Here is a 16,711-nt window from a genome sequence, read left to right as displayed (position 1 = left end):
TCTCAAACAATGTTAGTGAAATAACCAATAAATAAATAATTGTCTTGGGGGCTCTTAGAGGTCTGAAGAAGTTGCCTGCTTTGCCGGCCTTGATAATATAACACTAACAAGGAAGTCTTGGTTATTGTAATTGGCTGGTAGGATCATATAACCCCTGTTCTGGCCTCTTTTCACTGCTTTAGTGCTGAGATTTTGCTGACTATGTTAAAAGTATTTCATAAACTGGCTGCTCTTTATATTGCTGAAATGCTGCTCCCCTCTACGAGCCAAAACGCAGCCTCAAATCCTCAGGCAGATCTCCACTGGCTGCTCCTTCCCTCTGGCTCAAGACTAAAGGTGACCGGGCTTTTGCAGTCAGGGCTCTCCAACTCTGCAGCTCCCTGCCTGAAGATCTGACTTGCAGAATGAGTAACGTCTTTTAAATCACTTCTCAAACTCTGTCTCTCAAAAAAGCCTCTGATTGATGTTAGTTGCAAGTTTTATTTTTTTAAAGCTAATACTTTTTTTTGCTTTATTGGCATAGTTTACTGTTTTTATTGTTTTATATTGTTTTTCTGTTTCATTGTCTGTGCTGTTATTTTCTCAATTTTATTTAATATTAGGGCTGAATTGTTTTAATTCGGTTTTAGTTGTAAAGTACTTAGTAACTCTGTTTTGAAAGCTGCTATATGAATAAAGTTGATCATCATCATCATCATCATCATCATCATTATTATTATTATCAAGCATAATGTACTTTTACATAAGTACTTATATGCTTCTACTTAAGTAACATTTTGAAAGCAGGAATTTTAGTTGTTTTAAAGGTTTTTTATTGTAGTTTTGGTTCTTTTACTAAAGCAGCTGTTGCCCATTGTGATATCTTATAGGGCCACCTTGTGGTGGAAACTGGTAGCATTCATCAGTATCAATATATCCTAATTAAATACACTTAAATAGAGCCTCATATTTAATAAATAAATACGATAAAATAGATAAAAAATGATAGAATACACAATTAGACTTAGTGCTTTGTTTAACATTATTATTTTATATGCTAGTACACTGAGCACACAAGTAATTTCCAACAAAATACACATACTTCATATAATTGAAGATGTCAAAATATGTAAAATAAAAATACTAAAATTAGTTTACATTTCAGGAGTTTTATATATATATCGAGTTTCCACTTAAGATTAAATAAATACTAAAAGTACCATAAATTATTTACATATTGAGGCCCAGTTAAAAATAAACAAACAATTTTTGGTGAACATACTGAAGAAACTGAGACATTGCTTGACATATTTTTATACTGTATCAGCTAGTGTATGTAAAGAAGATAAATAATTCTTAAACCAAGTGAGGGAGGGTTTCTGATTTTGCCATTTGCCTGAATGAACGTGGTATTTACCTCATAGTGTCCAATTCATGCAAAAATGAAGGTTTGGATATCTTAGATTTTCTACATTGAATTAAATATTTAAGATTAATTGGATAAAACACTTTTTGAGAAATGATTCATCAGTGTGGAACTTCATTTCTATGTTTGTTTTTGACCAACTTGCTGGCCTCCCCTGCTTACTGATATATATATATTATATTATCAGAATTTCACAAACAAGATTTGTTGTCATGGCAAATGATCTACAAACCCAATTTTGCCCCGTAACATTATTATTTTGAATAATGGTGACATTTTAATGGTGACATTTTAATGGTGACATTTTAAGGGTGACATTTTAAAGAAATGGTTTGATAGGAACATTGTTTTAGTGGCTGCTCAACCTGCAGGGTCATCACATGACTTACAGTGAATTTATCTCCCATTTTAATTTTCCAATATCGACCATAGAATATAACCTTGTAATGAGAGCGGTGCCTAATGGTTCTGTGGCTCCATTCAAAAGTGTTATCCTACTGATATCTCATTACATCACTGTACTGACACTCCTTGTGGGAAAATCTGTTTTGTACCATCTAAAAATAACAATAGAGCTGTACGTTCCTTATTTCAGCAAGAGAGTATTTCTAGTCTATTAATATTTTGTCAGTAATATTCCATGGCAGATGATTTGGCTGTTACCTCACAAATATCTCATCACCAAAGGTGACACAAAGGTGTCCTTTGAGCTCTTACACAAATTTTCTTAAAAGATTTAAGAATGATATTGATGCATAGTGTTCATTTTGCTCTGCACATCCTGAAACTGTTCCTCATTTATTTTGGCACTATTATTATACTAAAAGACTGTGGGAAGAGGTTTCTAAATGTATTAATGTTACATTTATAGCTTATTATGCTTAATTGTACACATGTAACATGTATTGTTTGGGTTTTTAAGTTACAACATGCTTACATAATCAGTCTTATAATTATCTTAGCTAAGTTTCATATTCATTCATATTCAAGTGTAAGATTGCCAACAAAAACCTCTCTTCTCAGTTTTTCTTAAAGAATGTGAGCAGTACTTAGACCATTAAATCTTGCACTAATAAGAAGGCTGTAAAAACTGTTAATGAGTGTTTTGTTTTTAATGTCTTTATTTGACTCTAATCTGTTGTTTTATTTATTTTATGCATTTGTTTTATATTCATCATTTGTATTTTATATTATCTTTTTAATTTTCTTTCTATTTTTTATGTGTTGTGTGAGTCCCCCTGCGTTTTTTTTCTTAGTATTTTTTATTTATTTTTACAATTATATAGAGAGTTCATGTATTGAATGATTTTCTGTGGGGGGGGAAAAACAAAACAAACAAACAAACAAACAAAAAAAAGCTGAAAACATGAACCATGATGCTGATGTCGGTGCCTGAAGGAGTCTGCGTAAACCCGCGCATGCGCAAAGGGTTCGATTTAGCGGCTGTACTTCCTGCTTGCTGTGTCCACTCGAAGCGATGGCAGAAGTGAAGGCTTCCCTGATTTGTGGAGGTACGTTCACGTTTAATTTCATATTTATCTAACACTAGACTAAACATACGACTACAACATCCGTCTAGGTGATCTATAAAGCTGCTGTTGTTGAAACTGCGGAGCAAATTGGCGCACAGTGAGCTGGGACGACAGCTTAGCTGGTGATGCTTCAGTCATGAGGTCTCAGGCTGCAGGGCTGAAGAGACTGTTAGCCTCTTGTTTATATTCAGATAACTCGCTGTTTTGTCTGATTTCATGTCTCTTTATCGTTTGCAGTTATAGCGGCTTTCCTAAGTTCAGCGGTGCTTGCATTTGTTGAAGATCTAGATGACACGTAAGTGATGCACTTCTGAATGCTCTGCTACAGTATTTCAGCTCCACACATTGTAACATGGATCATGTAATGCAACTTCCTGAGTATACATCATCGTGGTTTTTCGACGCAAATCATAGTTAATCTCAATGTATTTCCTGTTGCAGCAAAAACATGTAATAATGCTATTTCCTAAGTTGTGTACACTTGCATGTATATGATGCAATGATAAGAGATTAGAGAACATCACATGTACGCAGTAATTCAAAGCAGAAGACTGTTGTTAGAAGCAGAAAAAAAAGATGGAGGTAGTCTTGATTTCATATCAGGTTTCTGGTTGCAAGGTGTTTTTTAATTGGATGCCTGTGGTGGGAAGTCTATTGAGACTCTGTCTCGTGTGTGTGTGTGTGTGTGTGTGTGTGTGTGTGTGTGTGTGTGTGTGTTCAATTTGTCTCTTTTTTGTAGTTGTAATTTTTTCTGCAACTTCTTATAAATTATGGCTTATTTTTGCTCATATCCTCATATTCGGTTAAGTAATCATTCTTCTGTCTACTGTGTTTTTTTGTTTTGTTTTCAATAATTAACATGTTACGAGCATCTTTGTCTTGATGTAAGTCGCTCAGTATAGTTTAGTATAGTTTATGAAAAACTTGTCGAGGCTCAGTTCAGAGTCTAGTGTTTGCTAAAAAATCAAAACTATCATTCATTCTTTTTCTATTTGACAGATTTAAAGACACCAGAGTGAACGACATCTGGCTGGTTGATGTAAGTTTGATATCTCACACACACAAACACACATGCGTGGGCGACTGTGGCTCCGAAGGTAGAGCGGGTCGTCCGCTAATCAGAAGGTCGGTGGTTTGATCCCTGACTCTTCCTGTCTGCATGTTGAAGTGCCCCTGGGCAAGATACTGAACCTCTAATTGCTCCTGATGGTTGCACCAGCACCCTGTGTGGTAGCTTGCTGACATCGGTGTGTGAGTGTGTGTGTGTGTGTGTGAATGGGTGAGCGAGCAGCAGAAACATTGTAAAGCGCTTTGGATAAAAGCTGCAGCCATTTACACGTTTACTTAGGTCACTTTTGGGGACATTACATACACTTACATTAATTTCCTGGAGACTTACCCTAACCCTAACTTTCATCACTGACCCAAAAATCAGCTTTTTTCCAAATTGGGGACACAGCTTTTGTCTCCAATTGGACAAGCTGCCCCCAAATAACTGGTCTTGAGTCTGACATTTGCCCACGAGAGTAGCCTATGACAGACACACACACACAAACACACACACACACGCTAAAACCAGTCTGGGTCCATTCAGCAATGCCTTACTACACGTCGAGCACACTACCGCTCAGCTCATCCCTTGCGGAAGTTACAGCAGTCGGGGTGGGATGAAGGAGGGCGGGGGCTGCGGCTGGCGTGCAGACTGTCCTCTGTGTTTGTGATTAGTGAATGAGAAGTCATGCATGCCGGGCAAAGCCAGGGGGCTCGGAGGGGTTTATATCAGAGTTTGTGTCTAGGCCCGTATAAGCCAAAGTTGCTTTCATTACAGTTTGGGTTGCAGAAGTGAGTCCTGACGCTGCGGAGTTTCAGTACGGTGATAACGGGTCATACAGATGTCACTATTTCACATACTCGGAGGATTACGCACAACAACCAAGCAGTAGTCGTGGGATTTGTCACAACTTAATTCACACAGTTGGAATTTGAACTAATTTGGAGAAATTTGAGTTTGTTTTGAGATGAAGAAATTCTGCTCAAGCAGCTTCACTGTATTTGACATGAATTATTGCCACTTACTCATAACTTCAGAGTCTCAATCTTCTTGAAGCTCCACTAATCAATATTGTAACGTTATATTACGATGACTCATATGTCTTTGTGTGATGTGAAAGGGGTCATTTCCAGTGATGAACTGTCACCTAACTCTGCAGCTCTGTAAAGCTCTTTTAACCTAGCTTAGTTTTATTATTTGGTTTTCTGACACATTGATTAGATGGTTAAATGTAACTTGTTTTGGTTCAGTCTCATTGCTCTTATCAACCTCATTTCTAGCCACAGCAGGCAACTGATAAATGTACTGTACGCTACCTGCTCAGCACCAAACAGCAGACAGACAGAAAAATTCAAAGCTTTAGCAGCGAAAGAACCAGATGTTTTTCTTAAGAGTTGTTGGAGACCAAAACAGAGTTCAAAGGAAAGTGAATTTTGGACTTCAATTCATTAATTAGGTGGCTAAAAACACAACTCCAGCTGAATGCTAATGTTGGTCAGTGTCTGCTGTTTGCTAACATGTTAACCATTACATCTTTATAAGTTGATAATATGGAAATGCTGTGTGTCTTTTAGCTTGTTGAGTTCTTTCTCCAAGTGGCATAAACTAAAAACAATAAATCCAGCTTTAAGCTAAACTCTGTGTTTAGGCTGCAGCTAGCTATTTGTTGTTATTTGTAGATAGATAGCGAGAGTGTAAGGTGATGGAAATGTTGGTTCAAAACACTGCAGTCGTGTTGGGTGTAACCTCTACAGGCTGCTAAGGGGGATTTAAAGCTCCTAATAATAATGATAATAATGATAAATAATGGATTACTTTTATAGATTAGAGGTTGACTGACTAAAGAAGTGATTAAGTGTCCTTTACTTATGGACTACACTGGTGATTGCAGCTGCAAAGTATATTTCTTGTTTTCTTAACCAGTATTTCAAGTTCAGTAACAGAACTTTCCTTCCCAGACAGACTTAAGATGAAATAGTCCTTCATCTGATACTAATTAGCAGTAGTTTGTTCAAATTAGCTCAGCTATCACTGCGATTGTTGGATTATTCACATTTGTTGTCTATTGCAGTGTAGTTGTATTGCTTGCGCACACACACACACACACACACACACACACACACACACACACACACACACAAATCCATTCCCGAGGTCATACACAATATCAAGTAGAATTACAAAGTAGTGGCAACAAACAAAGCTGTCAAAACACCCCAAGGTCATATACACAAAAAGGCCAGACAGTAATTTAAACCTGTTTCACTAGATGCTTACAGCAATAAAGAACAACAACCATATATTTCATGTGGTCGGTGTCCTTGTAGAAGTCACAGTGTCAAATAAGGTGAAAGTAACTTTGCCCAGTGTTGTATATTCCCTGTCTAGATACACAAAAAGATCAACACAGTAAAGAGACACGTGTGTAATTGTAAACCTCATCTTTATTCACTATATATGGAATTTAGCATTTAGTAAAGACTATACGATGTTGAAAGCTTCACATTATATTGACAGAAAGCACATGATCTAAAGATTATTTTACCTCTCTTGGTCATTAACAGTTCTATGCACCGTGGTGTGGTTACTGTAAAAAACTGGAACCAGTATGGTATGATGTGGGAGCTGAGCTGAGGAGCTCTGGGTCGCCGGTCCGTGTGGGAAAGATGGATGCCACTGCTTACTCTGGTGAGTAAACGATGAAGCATCTTAACGTCTTCTCCCTTGGAGATTATTATATCCCCAGCTGATCATTTCATGTGCTGGAGACAAGGATTCAACCTAATTGACTGTGTGATACAACAACATGATGCCCTTTATTTACAGAACAACGGTGAAGAAGAGTTTTATTTTTTAATGTTGGTTATTGTCACGTAATCATGATATTGCAGTAGTATTGATATTGTGATATTTTTTTGCCACAGTAGTTGTACAGTGGAAAATATTACACTGTGACAGTGCTGCTATAAATACAATATCTATCTCTATGTACTTAAGCATGAACACATATCATTTAATACACTGACTGACTGTCTGAAACCTTGTTCACATATTCAACCAGGGTTTTTACGACGCATTTCCTGCAATGCCAAACCTACATTACAGCAATTATACAGTTGACTCCAAGCTTCTTTATTTATCTATTCACACATGTTTTAGGCCGACTTATTGATTTTAAATTCTGACTAAAATGAAGAGGGTATTTGAACCTTGTTTTTTTTTTTTTAAAAAAAAAGAAAAGACAGAAAAATGGTCTATAAGATTTGGAGTCCAGGCCTATCAAAACCTCATCTATTATCTCCTTTTTTTGCTTGTGATTATATATTTATTTTCTATATTGCAGGAATGGCGTCAGAGTTTGGTGTTCGTGGTTACCCTACGATAAAACTGTAAGTGTCATTCTAAGCTTTGCACAATTCATTTCTCTCGACCCACTTTGTCATATGTTTAATATGTTAAAATATTCGCTTGTATTCAAAATTAGGTTATGTGTAATAACATTTAAAATATATATATATATGTGTATATATATATATATATATATATATATATAATCTTTTTTTTTTTTTGCAAATTGTCGTAATTTCCTTTCCCACTGTGCAGCTTTGTGTAGGCTTAGACAAATCCACATGAGATTATAAGGCTCATTGAATTTTATATGGACCTACACCATGGTAACACCATCCAACTCTTCAGTAATTCTTGAGTCAGTCATTTTAAAGTTTGTTTTTTTACATATTGTATATCGACATATTTCTTTCGCAACCTCCTCGTTCACTTCCTGTATGTCAAGTATCTTCACTTGAGTTTGGATTGTTATCAGGACCTTTTCCCCCGTCGTGTTTTTGCACTTGAGGTTCAGCCTTTTGAGATGCTCTCAGATGACTTATTCAGGAGGGATTAAGGTGTTGTTGCCGCGTCCTTAAGGTATAACGAAGTGACAAACTCTGTTCACACCTCTTTGAACTTCAATTCTATTATGTGCGGCACTCCTAGATGCTGTTAATTACACATGGTTTGTTAATATTGGCTGATAAACTGTGTTTGAAATCGAGAAGGTGATTTTCAGTTTTATCTTTTGATATAAAATTAGATGTTTTGACTGAATTTATATTGTGATTTATTGATTAACCAATCTAGACTGTGTGATATATTATTTCTACTTGAACTATTTAAACTGATATTCCCCTTGCACCTCATTACACTTTTTCTCTCAAAGTGCAAGTGACATTTATTATATGAAATTAATGAATTTAGGTATATACCAGCTGCTCAACAGCAGAACTCATGTTGACTTGAGAGAAATGACTATCCTAGACAGCAGAGTTTTCCTCCATATATTTGAAAACGAATCATTTATCTGCACGCTGCCATAATGGGCTCCCCGTTTAGTTTCATCAAGCTCATTTGGGAAAACTGCCACAGGATCTCGGCAGGGTTCATAACATTAAACCAAGCAAGTGATGAAAGATCCGTCGAGGAACATGAGATACCTCCCCTGGTGACAGAAGGAGGCTTGATTTAGAGTTCTGTTTCCCCCTGAGTTCATTAAGCCCTGTGGGCTGATGCAACCTTAGCAATCCTTAATGCACTCATTTGTTGCAGAAGCTAGAATCGAGTCAGTTTCCTTGGCTAGAACTCAATTAGTGACAGCGGTTTGTTTTGTTTTTTTTGTTGTTTTTTTTTCACTGGAGGTGCAATGATTTAGATCAAGTTGTTATTTTGAAGGAGATTTCCCTGTTGGATTTGCACTTTCATTGTCATAGTTTTTGTGCACTGACTTTAAATTTACCAAAGACGAGTGCAGTCTGTCGTGGGCTAAAGTGATGCTGCAATTAAGGATTATTTTCAGCAATAAACCTCCTGATTATTATTTTAAATTCATCTATTAATTGTTCAGTCTATGAAATGTCATAACAAGTTTTGAGAACCCCGGGTGACATCAGATGTCTTGTTTTGTCCGACTCACAGTCTAAAACACACAGATATTCAGTTTACAATGATGGGAAACAGAGAAAAGCAGCAAATCCTCACATTTAAGAAGCTGGAGCCAGCAAATATTCACCAATTTTGTTTGATGTAACAACTAAAACAATCAATCAATGTAGTTGATTGACTCATTGATTAATCAGGTAATTTTTTCAGATCTAGACTCAGCTTCTCCTTTCCTGTAATATTCTTTTTGCACTGAATGAGTTTTTTTTAGGCAATGTAATATCACACAATTTATTTCCATTCCATTTTCTTTTTGCAGCGAATTAACAGCACAAAACAACGAATGTTACTGAATGTTTCTCCAATAAAATGATCAGCCTTTCACTCCAGTTTTGTTTCTGTCTCCTCCTCTCAGGTTAAAGGGTGATCTGGCCTATAATTACAAGGGACCAAGGACAAAAGACGATATTGTGGAATTTGCCAACAGGGTGGCGGGGTAAGTCACAGACCTCCCTCACTTCTTCAAAAGGAACGGTATGAAACTCACACACGCGTACAACTTCCCTTATTTCACAGGAACACATGCCATACTAATAAGAACCATCCGAGCATGCTTATCTGTGCCGGCCATATTTGTTTCAAAGCCCAATGCGTTTCTGCCTCTGATGCTCTAGTTTAAGCCACTGTTTCAACTGAGCCTGACAGATTTTCTCCTCCTTGAGGGAAATCAAGCTAGATCCGTGACAGAGGGGTTGATCAAAAGCTTGGCTCTGATGTTCCGTGGCTGCAATTTGTTAAATCCCCACTGGGTGTCGCCACCAGCACACAAATCATGGAAGAAAAGTAGAAAATGTTAGATTAGTAGTCTTATATTAGTTTGTTATGTTTCATTTTTGTTCTGTATAAGATTTTACTTTGAATCATTAATGGAGTTGATTAATGTATGTTGTTTTTCCCCTCTCTCTAGACCGGCTGTCCGGGCGCTTCCCAGCAAGCAGATGTTTGAGCACATGATGAAACGGCATGATGTGCTTTTTGTGTATATCGGCGGGGAGTCTCCCCTCAAAGTGAGTACCATTCATGTCACGCAGACGTGAATGAAGACGCTATTACTATGTTATTCTTTTCTTTTCTTCAGAACTAAAACACTAAAATCACGCATTGATTGAATGTCAGAAGCGTTTTTTTTAACAAAGAACAGGCCGTGTGTAATACCCTCTAGTGACTCATCCTTTACAACTGTTCAACACAAATTTATTGAAGGCTGTTGCGTGAATGCTGAAAGACCTTTTTACCATTGCAGGAGAAGTACAATGATGTAGCCTCGGAGCTCATTGTCTACACTTATTTCTTCTCGGCTTCAGAAGAAGTCTTGCCAGAGGTAACTCTTTGAATATACATGCACCCTTTTTTAGTCTTTTGACAGCATTAAGTAATGAATGAAATCACTTTCATTGTAGATTTTCATATTTCTGTCATGATATGTCATTGATACTCTGCATTATTTGCATCCAGTTGATGTTTTGACATTCTCTTGATTAGTTTAGTTAGTCTTACAATGTAAATAATTACATTTCATTAGTATAGTTAGTTCCTATACATACATATGCAGATATTATGCTTGCATGCTGTCTTTGCAGCATGCCAAAATAAATGTCTCACATTTTGTTGCAATGCCCTGCTGCCAACAGTCTTGTCCCATATTTCCCAGGTGTGCATGTTGTACATTCAGAGAGTTAAGCATGATTTATGGAACTTGGTTTTAAATGAAGTATTTCTTGTGTTTTTACCAGTCAGTAACTTTGCCAGAGCTTCCTGCGGTTGTAGTCTTTAAGGACGGTGCCTACTTTACCTATGATGGTGAGTACAGTCTTCATCTACTGTTGCCTTCGGGGGAAGTTTCTTCTCTTAGTCTGGCATGAAAATTAGATTTTGGGGAGCAGTAGGGTGCCATGTTGTCGACTATTCTTTCTGTCTGTTCCCTTTTCCTCCTTTTTTCTCCTGTAATCCTTGTAACTGGAGCTTTATTCCTCTAGTTTTCCCGTCGCTGCTGCTGTTCTTTCATCTTCCTCACCACAATGAGTTATGGGGTGCCTGGCCCATCATAAAGCACCCCGGGCTCAGCCCACTATTGTGTGTGCGGTAAAGCCAGTGATGTTATGGCGGTTTGTCTCTAGGCGGACACACATAGCAGGCCAGGGTGGATGAACTGGCCCGTGTGGGCGTGAGATACCACAGTTTATGCCAAAGAAACCAATGCAGAGCTGGTACTGAATATACAATCGTTCAAAGCCAAGTATTGAATCACTGAAGCAGCCGTCAAGTCTTTGCAAAAAATCATACTTGACATAAGAGGTTTAGAGGAGCTGCTTTTTTTTTTCCGTTGCTCAATTTGAAGCTCCTCACCGCAACAATGTAAGTTCACCACATTCCTCCATGATTTCTTGTATTTTGATGCCGCTGTGGGCCTGTGCTGGGAGGCGAAAGCGAAAGGGTAGAGCATCAAGGCACAGTCCCAACACAAATGGGCCCCAGTAGTGACTGTTCGGGAGTTTTGGTGCACGGTGTAGCGCCTGGAGAATAAAATCCACCTCCGCCACTGCCTGCGACCTCACGTCCACCTGCTCCACCTGACCGTTACGAAAGGGGGGCTTCCGGCACCAGAACTGCAGCAAGAGGGGCTCGCCACAGTAGACGTTGATAACAAAAGCTCCACACTCTGCAGAGTCCTCCAAGACCCTGATACGAAGGATGTGGTGAATGTCTAGCATTGCCATGGTGACAGCGTATTAAGCTTGTCAAGGATTGAGAAGGGGAGCAGTACGGCGAAATGACATGGTTGTGTCCTTCTTCATATGGTGAATTTCTCTTTTCCCTTTCAGTCCTCAAAAAAAATCATAGAAGAAAAGGTTTTTTTTTTTAACATCTAGAACTGAAGGTAAAAACTTAGACTGCAGCTCGTTAAGCACTTACCTAAAATGACAGCAAAAAAAAAAAAAAAAGAAATTTCTTCAATTTGCACCAGACTTTTCCTGGTCTTTTCACCACTTGTGATCTTCAGCATCAGGTTTCTGCCCAGCTGTGCTATGTGCCGTATTTCTCAGAGGACTAGTGTCACTGAATATCCACTGAAGGGATGCTGGCTCTGAAAATAAATAAGGCTGACGTGTCTTATGTGGCTCACTGTGACACTCGCTTTGCATGGCGTTCTGTTAGAAACTTTTTTTATCGGATTCTATTCGGCTGAACTTCCGAGAGACATTTGCATAGGCACCCTGTGACACTGTTTTATGACAGACTATGACGCTTATTCAAGTGTGTCAGACGTGCAGCGGTTGTATAGATATATGATGCACATATTATATTTTTTTATGAGCTGTGTTATTTTTTATATACCAGCTACAGAGGCTGGCAGTTCCTAGAATATACAAGCAACCTTTAGCATCTCCTCCCTTGGTATTTGAATCTGCATTTTTGTAAAAATGCACATTCAAAACACTTATTAGAAATTCACTGCATGTTTAATGTTCTCACTCTTCAACCTGTTGTGTTTTTAAAGCTTGGATGCCACAGAATAAAGCCACACTGTCATTATGCGGCCTCTCGCTTTGTGTAAATGATATTTGACATATTGTTGTTGAGCTTTGATTGGTTTAGTGCACATCACAAACGGCCGGCATCCTTTTTGAAGAGCAGTGTTAAAATATAGTACATAGTCATACATAATTAATTACTTAAATCTTCAGTTTCATACTGCTACAAAGCTGTAGCACAGTTTATACAGGTCTGCACCGTTATTGTGCTTCAAGAGGCAAAAGGTTTTGATCAGTATGTGTGCGATGAAAGCTAATGGACTCCATGGATGTATGTTAGTGTTCACAGTATGTTCGTTCACTCACCATGATGGTTGTTTCAGACAGGTTTAGTTAATACACAGAGCTCATAAGGCGCATAAGGCTCTCTGTTAATCTGTTTCAGTGGTTTATGGCTTGGCCCTGACACTCCTTTGTATGGAGCCAGCTGTGAGGCAGAATTATTTTGCATATGTTTAGCGGGAGCATTGAGTGACAGGCCGATTAACTGTCCATGACTGCGATGACAAGATGAGATCACACTTCTGAATGCGATAAAACACTGATGACGTTTTGTGACGGCACACGTGCACAGTGTTGACTGGTTATTTCACTCGGCAAAGAAGAGGACAAGGTCAGTGTGAGTGACGGCGATGAAAACTGCAATAACTTGTTGGAAGTGTTAATCATATTGCCCACAAATGTAATATCCTCTCTGTCTCACAGTTAATTATGCCAAACATTTGGCCCATTGCACATGGAATTACAAGACACTGCAACCAGAAGGGGACACAGTTTCACAATGCTTTAATGTTCACACTAAACCAAGTAGTTTCCAGTAACTCTATCTGTAACTATCTAGAACTACAGTTGAATGACATTAATTAACACTATATTGAATTTTATAGCAAGATTGAACAAGAGACTGTTAGCAAATAGGCTTTAAACTCAGGGCTAATGTTAGCTGGTTAGCTACTAGCTAGCATTGTTGCTAGCTTTTTATTTAAAAAAGCTCACAAACATGTAGCTACTGTTTTTACTGACACTATTTATATCTTGACTCTTTGTAAAAATCTCTTAATATTCATCCTGTTTTGTAGGTTGTGTTTTAATGCTGAAAATTAGTTCTAACAAAAACAATAATTTAGCTACTAATAAGGTCAACAAGCTAACGCTAATTACTTGTGTGGTATAGTGAAAACCGCTGATGCTAAAATCACTTTAAATAGGGAAATTCTCTTAAGTAATTTACAAATTCATTCAAGCCAGACTGTTTCATGGTGAGCGTGAGCTGAGACTGCTGATTCATACCTCACACCGCAGTTAACACAACCACAATTTGTAATGAGTCTACATGACCTCCTCAGTCACAGCTAAGTGGCTGTAGCTCTGCTGCTACTACCAGAGCTTTCTAGCTGGAAGGAACCAAGTAGCCATGGTCCATGGTCACAAAATCAATTCCTTTTTATCTAACTAAACAAAGTTTTGTGTAGTTTCCAGTAAAAAGGTCAAAAGAAAACAAAAGGGAACTTGGTGAGATGGAACACTGATAAATCATACTGTTCAGGTTCAACATTAAGTGGTAAAATACAAGATCTCTGCTGGCCATATAAAGATCTTTACCACTTAGCTAAATTACATACAATGCAGTTTTCCATATCATACTTTTCTATATTTTATCATCCTAAATTTATGCAGTTCTGGTTTACTCCAAATGCCAGTAGCCCAAAGCTCTTTACTCTCAGCAAAAACAGATTCTCCTAACAGACAAATCTTTTCCTTATTAAAAAATGCCTCTCCAAGCCCAGAGTTGTAAATCAAACATCCCTTGACCAACATCCAATAATTAGTCCATCCCAATTAAATATTTTTGTTGTCAGCCTGCTTTCGGCCGCAACTAATTCCATAACTGAACAACACATGTCTTCCAAGGCAACCAGCCAAAGCATTTTCACCATTAAATCTTAATGTTTTCTCTCTACTTCAAGAAAGAGAAACATGTTGTCCCATCATTTTACTGATCTTTCTTTCACAAAAAAAACGTTGATCTTTTCATCCTCCGCCACCTCCTATGTATGTTGTGTTTCACCGTGTTCCTCCTCTTCTTCTCTGCTGCACCTTTTGCTTTTGTTTCTATGCTATTTGCATTGTCTTGGAGGTCTTCTGTACCATTAACCTTCCTCCTTGAAATGTGTCAGAGCTGCCTCCTCCCTCCACTCAAAACTCTGACACTGGATCATTCTCACTCCACCCACTGTCTGTTTTTATTCCCCCTCCTGCCCCTCATCTTTCTCTCTCTTGTCTCCCGCTGTGTGAACTCTGGGCTGACAGGCTCCTGCAGGGCAGTATGGAGATTGTAAGGCTGGCGCTCAGGAAGAGAGCAGCTCTAATTTGTTTCAAGGTGAAGCCGGTTCAGTCAGTGTAGGGGTTCATCAGCCTGTATAATCCCAGTATGGGGCCTTCAGCTCTCTCTCCCGCTTCTGGGAGAAGAGAGTCGGGCAGCTGCATGCTGTCTGTAAAGCCAGAACATCTGTGGAAAGAGCTCTCTGGAATGTCTACGGGATTGACTGACTCAGCAGCTTTAACAGCAAGCCTGCTCTGCCTTTGCACAGCCGCAGCAACACGAAGAAATACATTGCATTGCATTAAGGTCGTTTTGATGTTAATACTAGCTATGACCTTGGGGTTTTAAATGCGTGTTCCAGGTTTTCAGTTGTCATGTTCAGTATTATACTCGTAGCTCCTTAGGGGCCTGCAGCTTAAGAACCATGTAAAAGTCATCAGTGTTCTTGTAATTACTGTAATGGTAGCAGAAAGGTTATGGTAACTTATTAACATGTCATAATGAGGTCCCAGCCACGTTTGACATCAATTATAAGCATCCCGTAGCCTCTCTCAGCCGGAGAAAACAGTTTTGTGCAAGCAGCCTCACTACACCCTATTTATACCCGGAGGAAAAGGCTCCGGTTCCCATTTGCATGTTGCCTCCAGATGTCAGGGTAGCAACAACATGTGGTTCACATTCAGGAAACAATCCTTTATTTTACTTTTTTTTTTTTAATTTATTGCACACTTTTTTTTTTTCCTGATGCATCTGTTGAATAATGCATCCCTTCCAAATATGTAAAAGAATGTGCCAAAACTGTATCCTGAAAATGAATGTATGTATGGGAGAATAGTTTGCAAACCAAATGTGTGTGTGTGTGTTTTTTTTAAGACAGATGGCTGTGAAAATCAGGTCAGGTGAGCCAACATCACAGGAAAAAACAACTAGCAACTACTGTGAATGAGAATATAAAACGAGCCTGGGCTGGACAAATGTTCTTTCATTTATCTCTTGAAAACCTAACGTACCTTTTGATTGTTTACGTCCAATTGATTTCCAATCTGCTTGCACTGATTCAGTCCATTTGCCGTTTCAGACCCAAAATAACCTCCCTGACTACTTAACCCAGAGGCAGCCCTCTGTCAAAACAGTTTCTGATCATTGTTCAACTGACCTCTCTCTATGAATGCTCCGCCTGTGTTCCATTATGTGTTCCCTTGAGAGAAAACAGCTAGTAAACACTTTGATCTTCTTACAATCCAGCCATCAATACACTGTTCTGCTTTGCTTTTAATAAAGACAGGTTGTGTGCTGAATGTCGATAGGCTTTTTTTTTTTTGTTGTTGCTTCTGCTTTCTGTAAGATTCTGTCTCTGTGTTGCAGAGTATGAGGACGGCAGTTTGTCATCGTGGGTGAACAAGGAGCGATTCCAAGGATACCTTCAGATTGATGGCTTTACGCTATACGAGCTTGGAGACACAGGTGGAGTATGCATAAAATTTGTCATTGTCCAACGTCCCATGACATCCATGATATATGTTCTTTACTCCAACATGGCATGTTCCACATTTTTTGTTAAGATTAAGTTATTCTTGTATGATTACTCTCCTAAACTCCTGTAATCATTACTCATTGTTATAAATAACTGATTCGTGGTAGTAGTCATATGACACAGGTCACACGTTGTGCCGCTTTATTTTATCATTTCAAAGATAAGATCTGTGAGCTGAAGGGTAAACATTTATTTTTATGTCCTTTTTTAGTCTTGAGGACTATAAAAAAAAAAACAAAAGACAACATTTTTATAATTCAGAATAATCTCCCAAATCTAAAATCTGAGAATGTAGGCAATGTACACAAAGCTTTACACTAAAATCCCTAATACTTAGC

At 38.3% G+C, this 16,711-nt stretch overlaps 1 protein-coding gene across 1 annotated transcript in view; it reads left to right on the top strand.

Moving 5' to 3' along the window:
* Nucleotides 1-2,810: 2,810 nt before the first annotated feature.
* tmx3b (thioredoxin related transmembrane protein 3b) overlaps nt 2,811-16,711 on the top strand; it is a 35,366-nt gene continuing 21,465 nt past the window's right edge. Inside the window, exons 1-10 of the mRNA XM_044339572.1 lie at nt 2,811-2,916; nt 3,175-3,232; nt 3,937-3,976; nt 6,553-6,676; nt 7,332-7,377; nt 9,339-9,419; nt 9,891-9,990; nt 10,227-10,304; nt 10,717-10,783; nt 16,205-16,303. Coding sequence (XP_044195507.1) covers nt 2,883-2,916; nt 3,175-3,232; nt 3,937-3,976; nt 6,553-6,676; nt 7,332-7,377; nt 9,339-9,419; nt 9,891-9,990; nt 10,227-10,304; nt 10,717-10,783; nt 16,205-16,303 — 727 coding nt within the window. The 5' untranslated portion in view covers nt 2,811-2,882. The remainder of the gene's footprint in view (nt 2,917-3,174; nt 3,233-3,936; nt 3,977-6,552; nt 6,677-7,331; nt 7,378-9,338; nt 9,420-9,890; nt 9,991-10,226; nt 10,305-10,716; nt 10,784-16,204; nt 16,304-16,711) is intronic.

The sequence above is a fragment of the Thunnus albacares genome, chromosome 21 (genome assembly GCF_914725855.1).
Source record: "Thunnus albacares chromosome 21, fThuAlb1.1, whole genome shotgun sequence".
Classification (NCBI taxonomy): domain Eukaryota; kingdom Metazoa; phylum Chordata; class Actinopteri; order Scombriformes; family Scombridae; genus Thunnus; species Thunnus albacares.
Note: the sequence above shows the minus strand (reverse complement) of the source record. Positions and strands in the feature narration are given on the sequence as shown.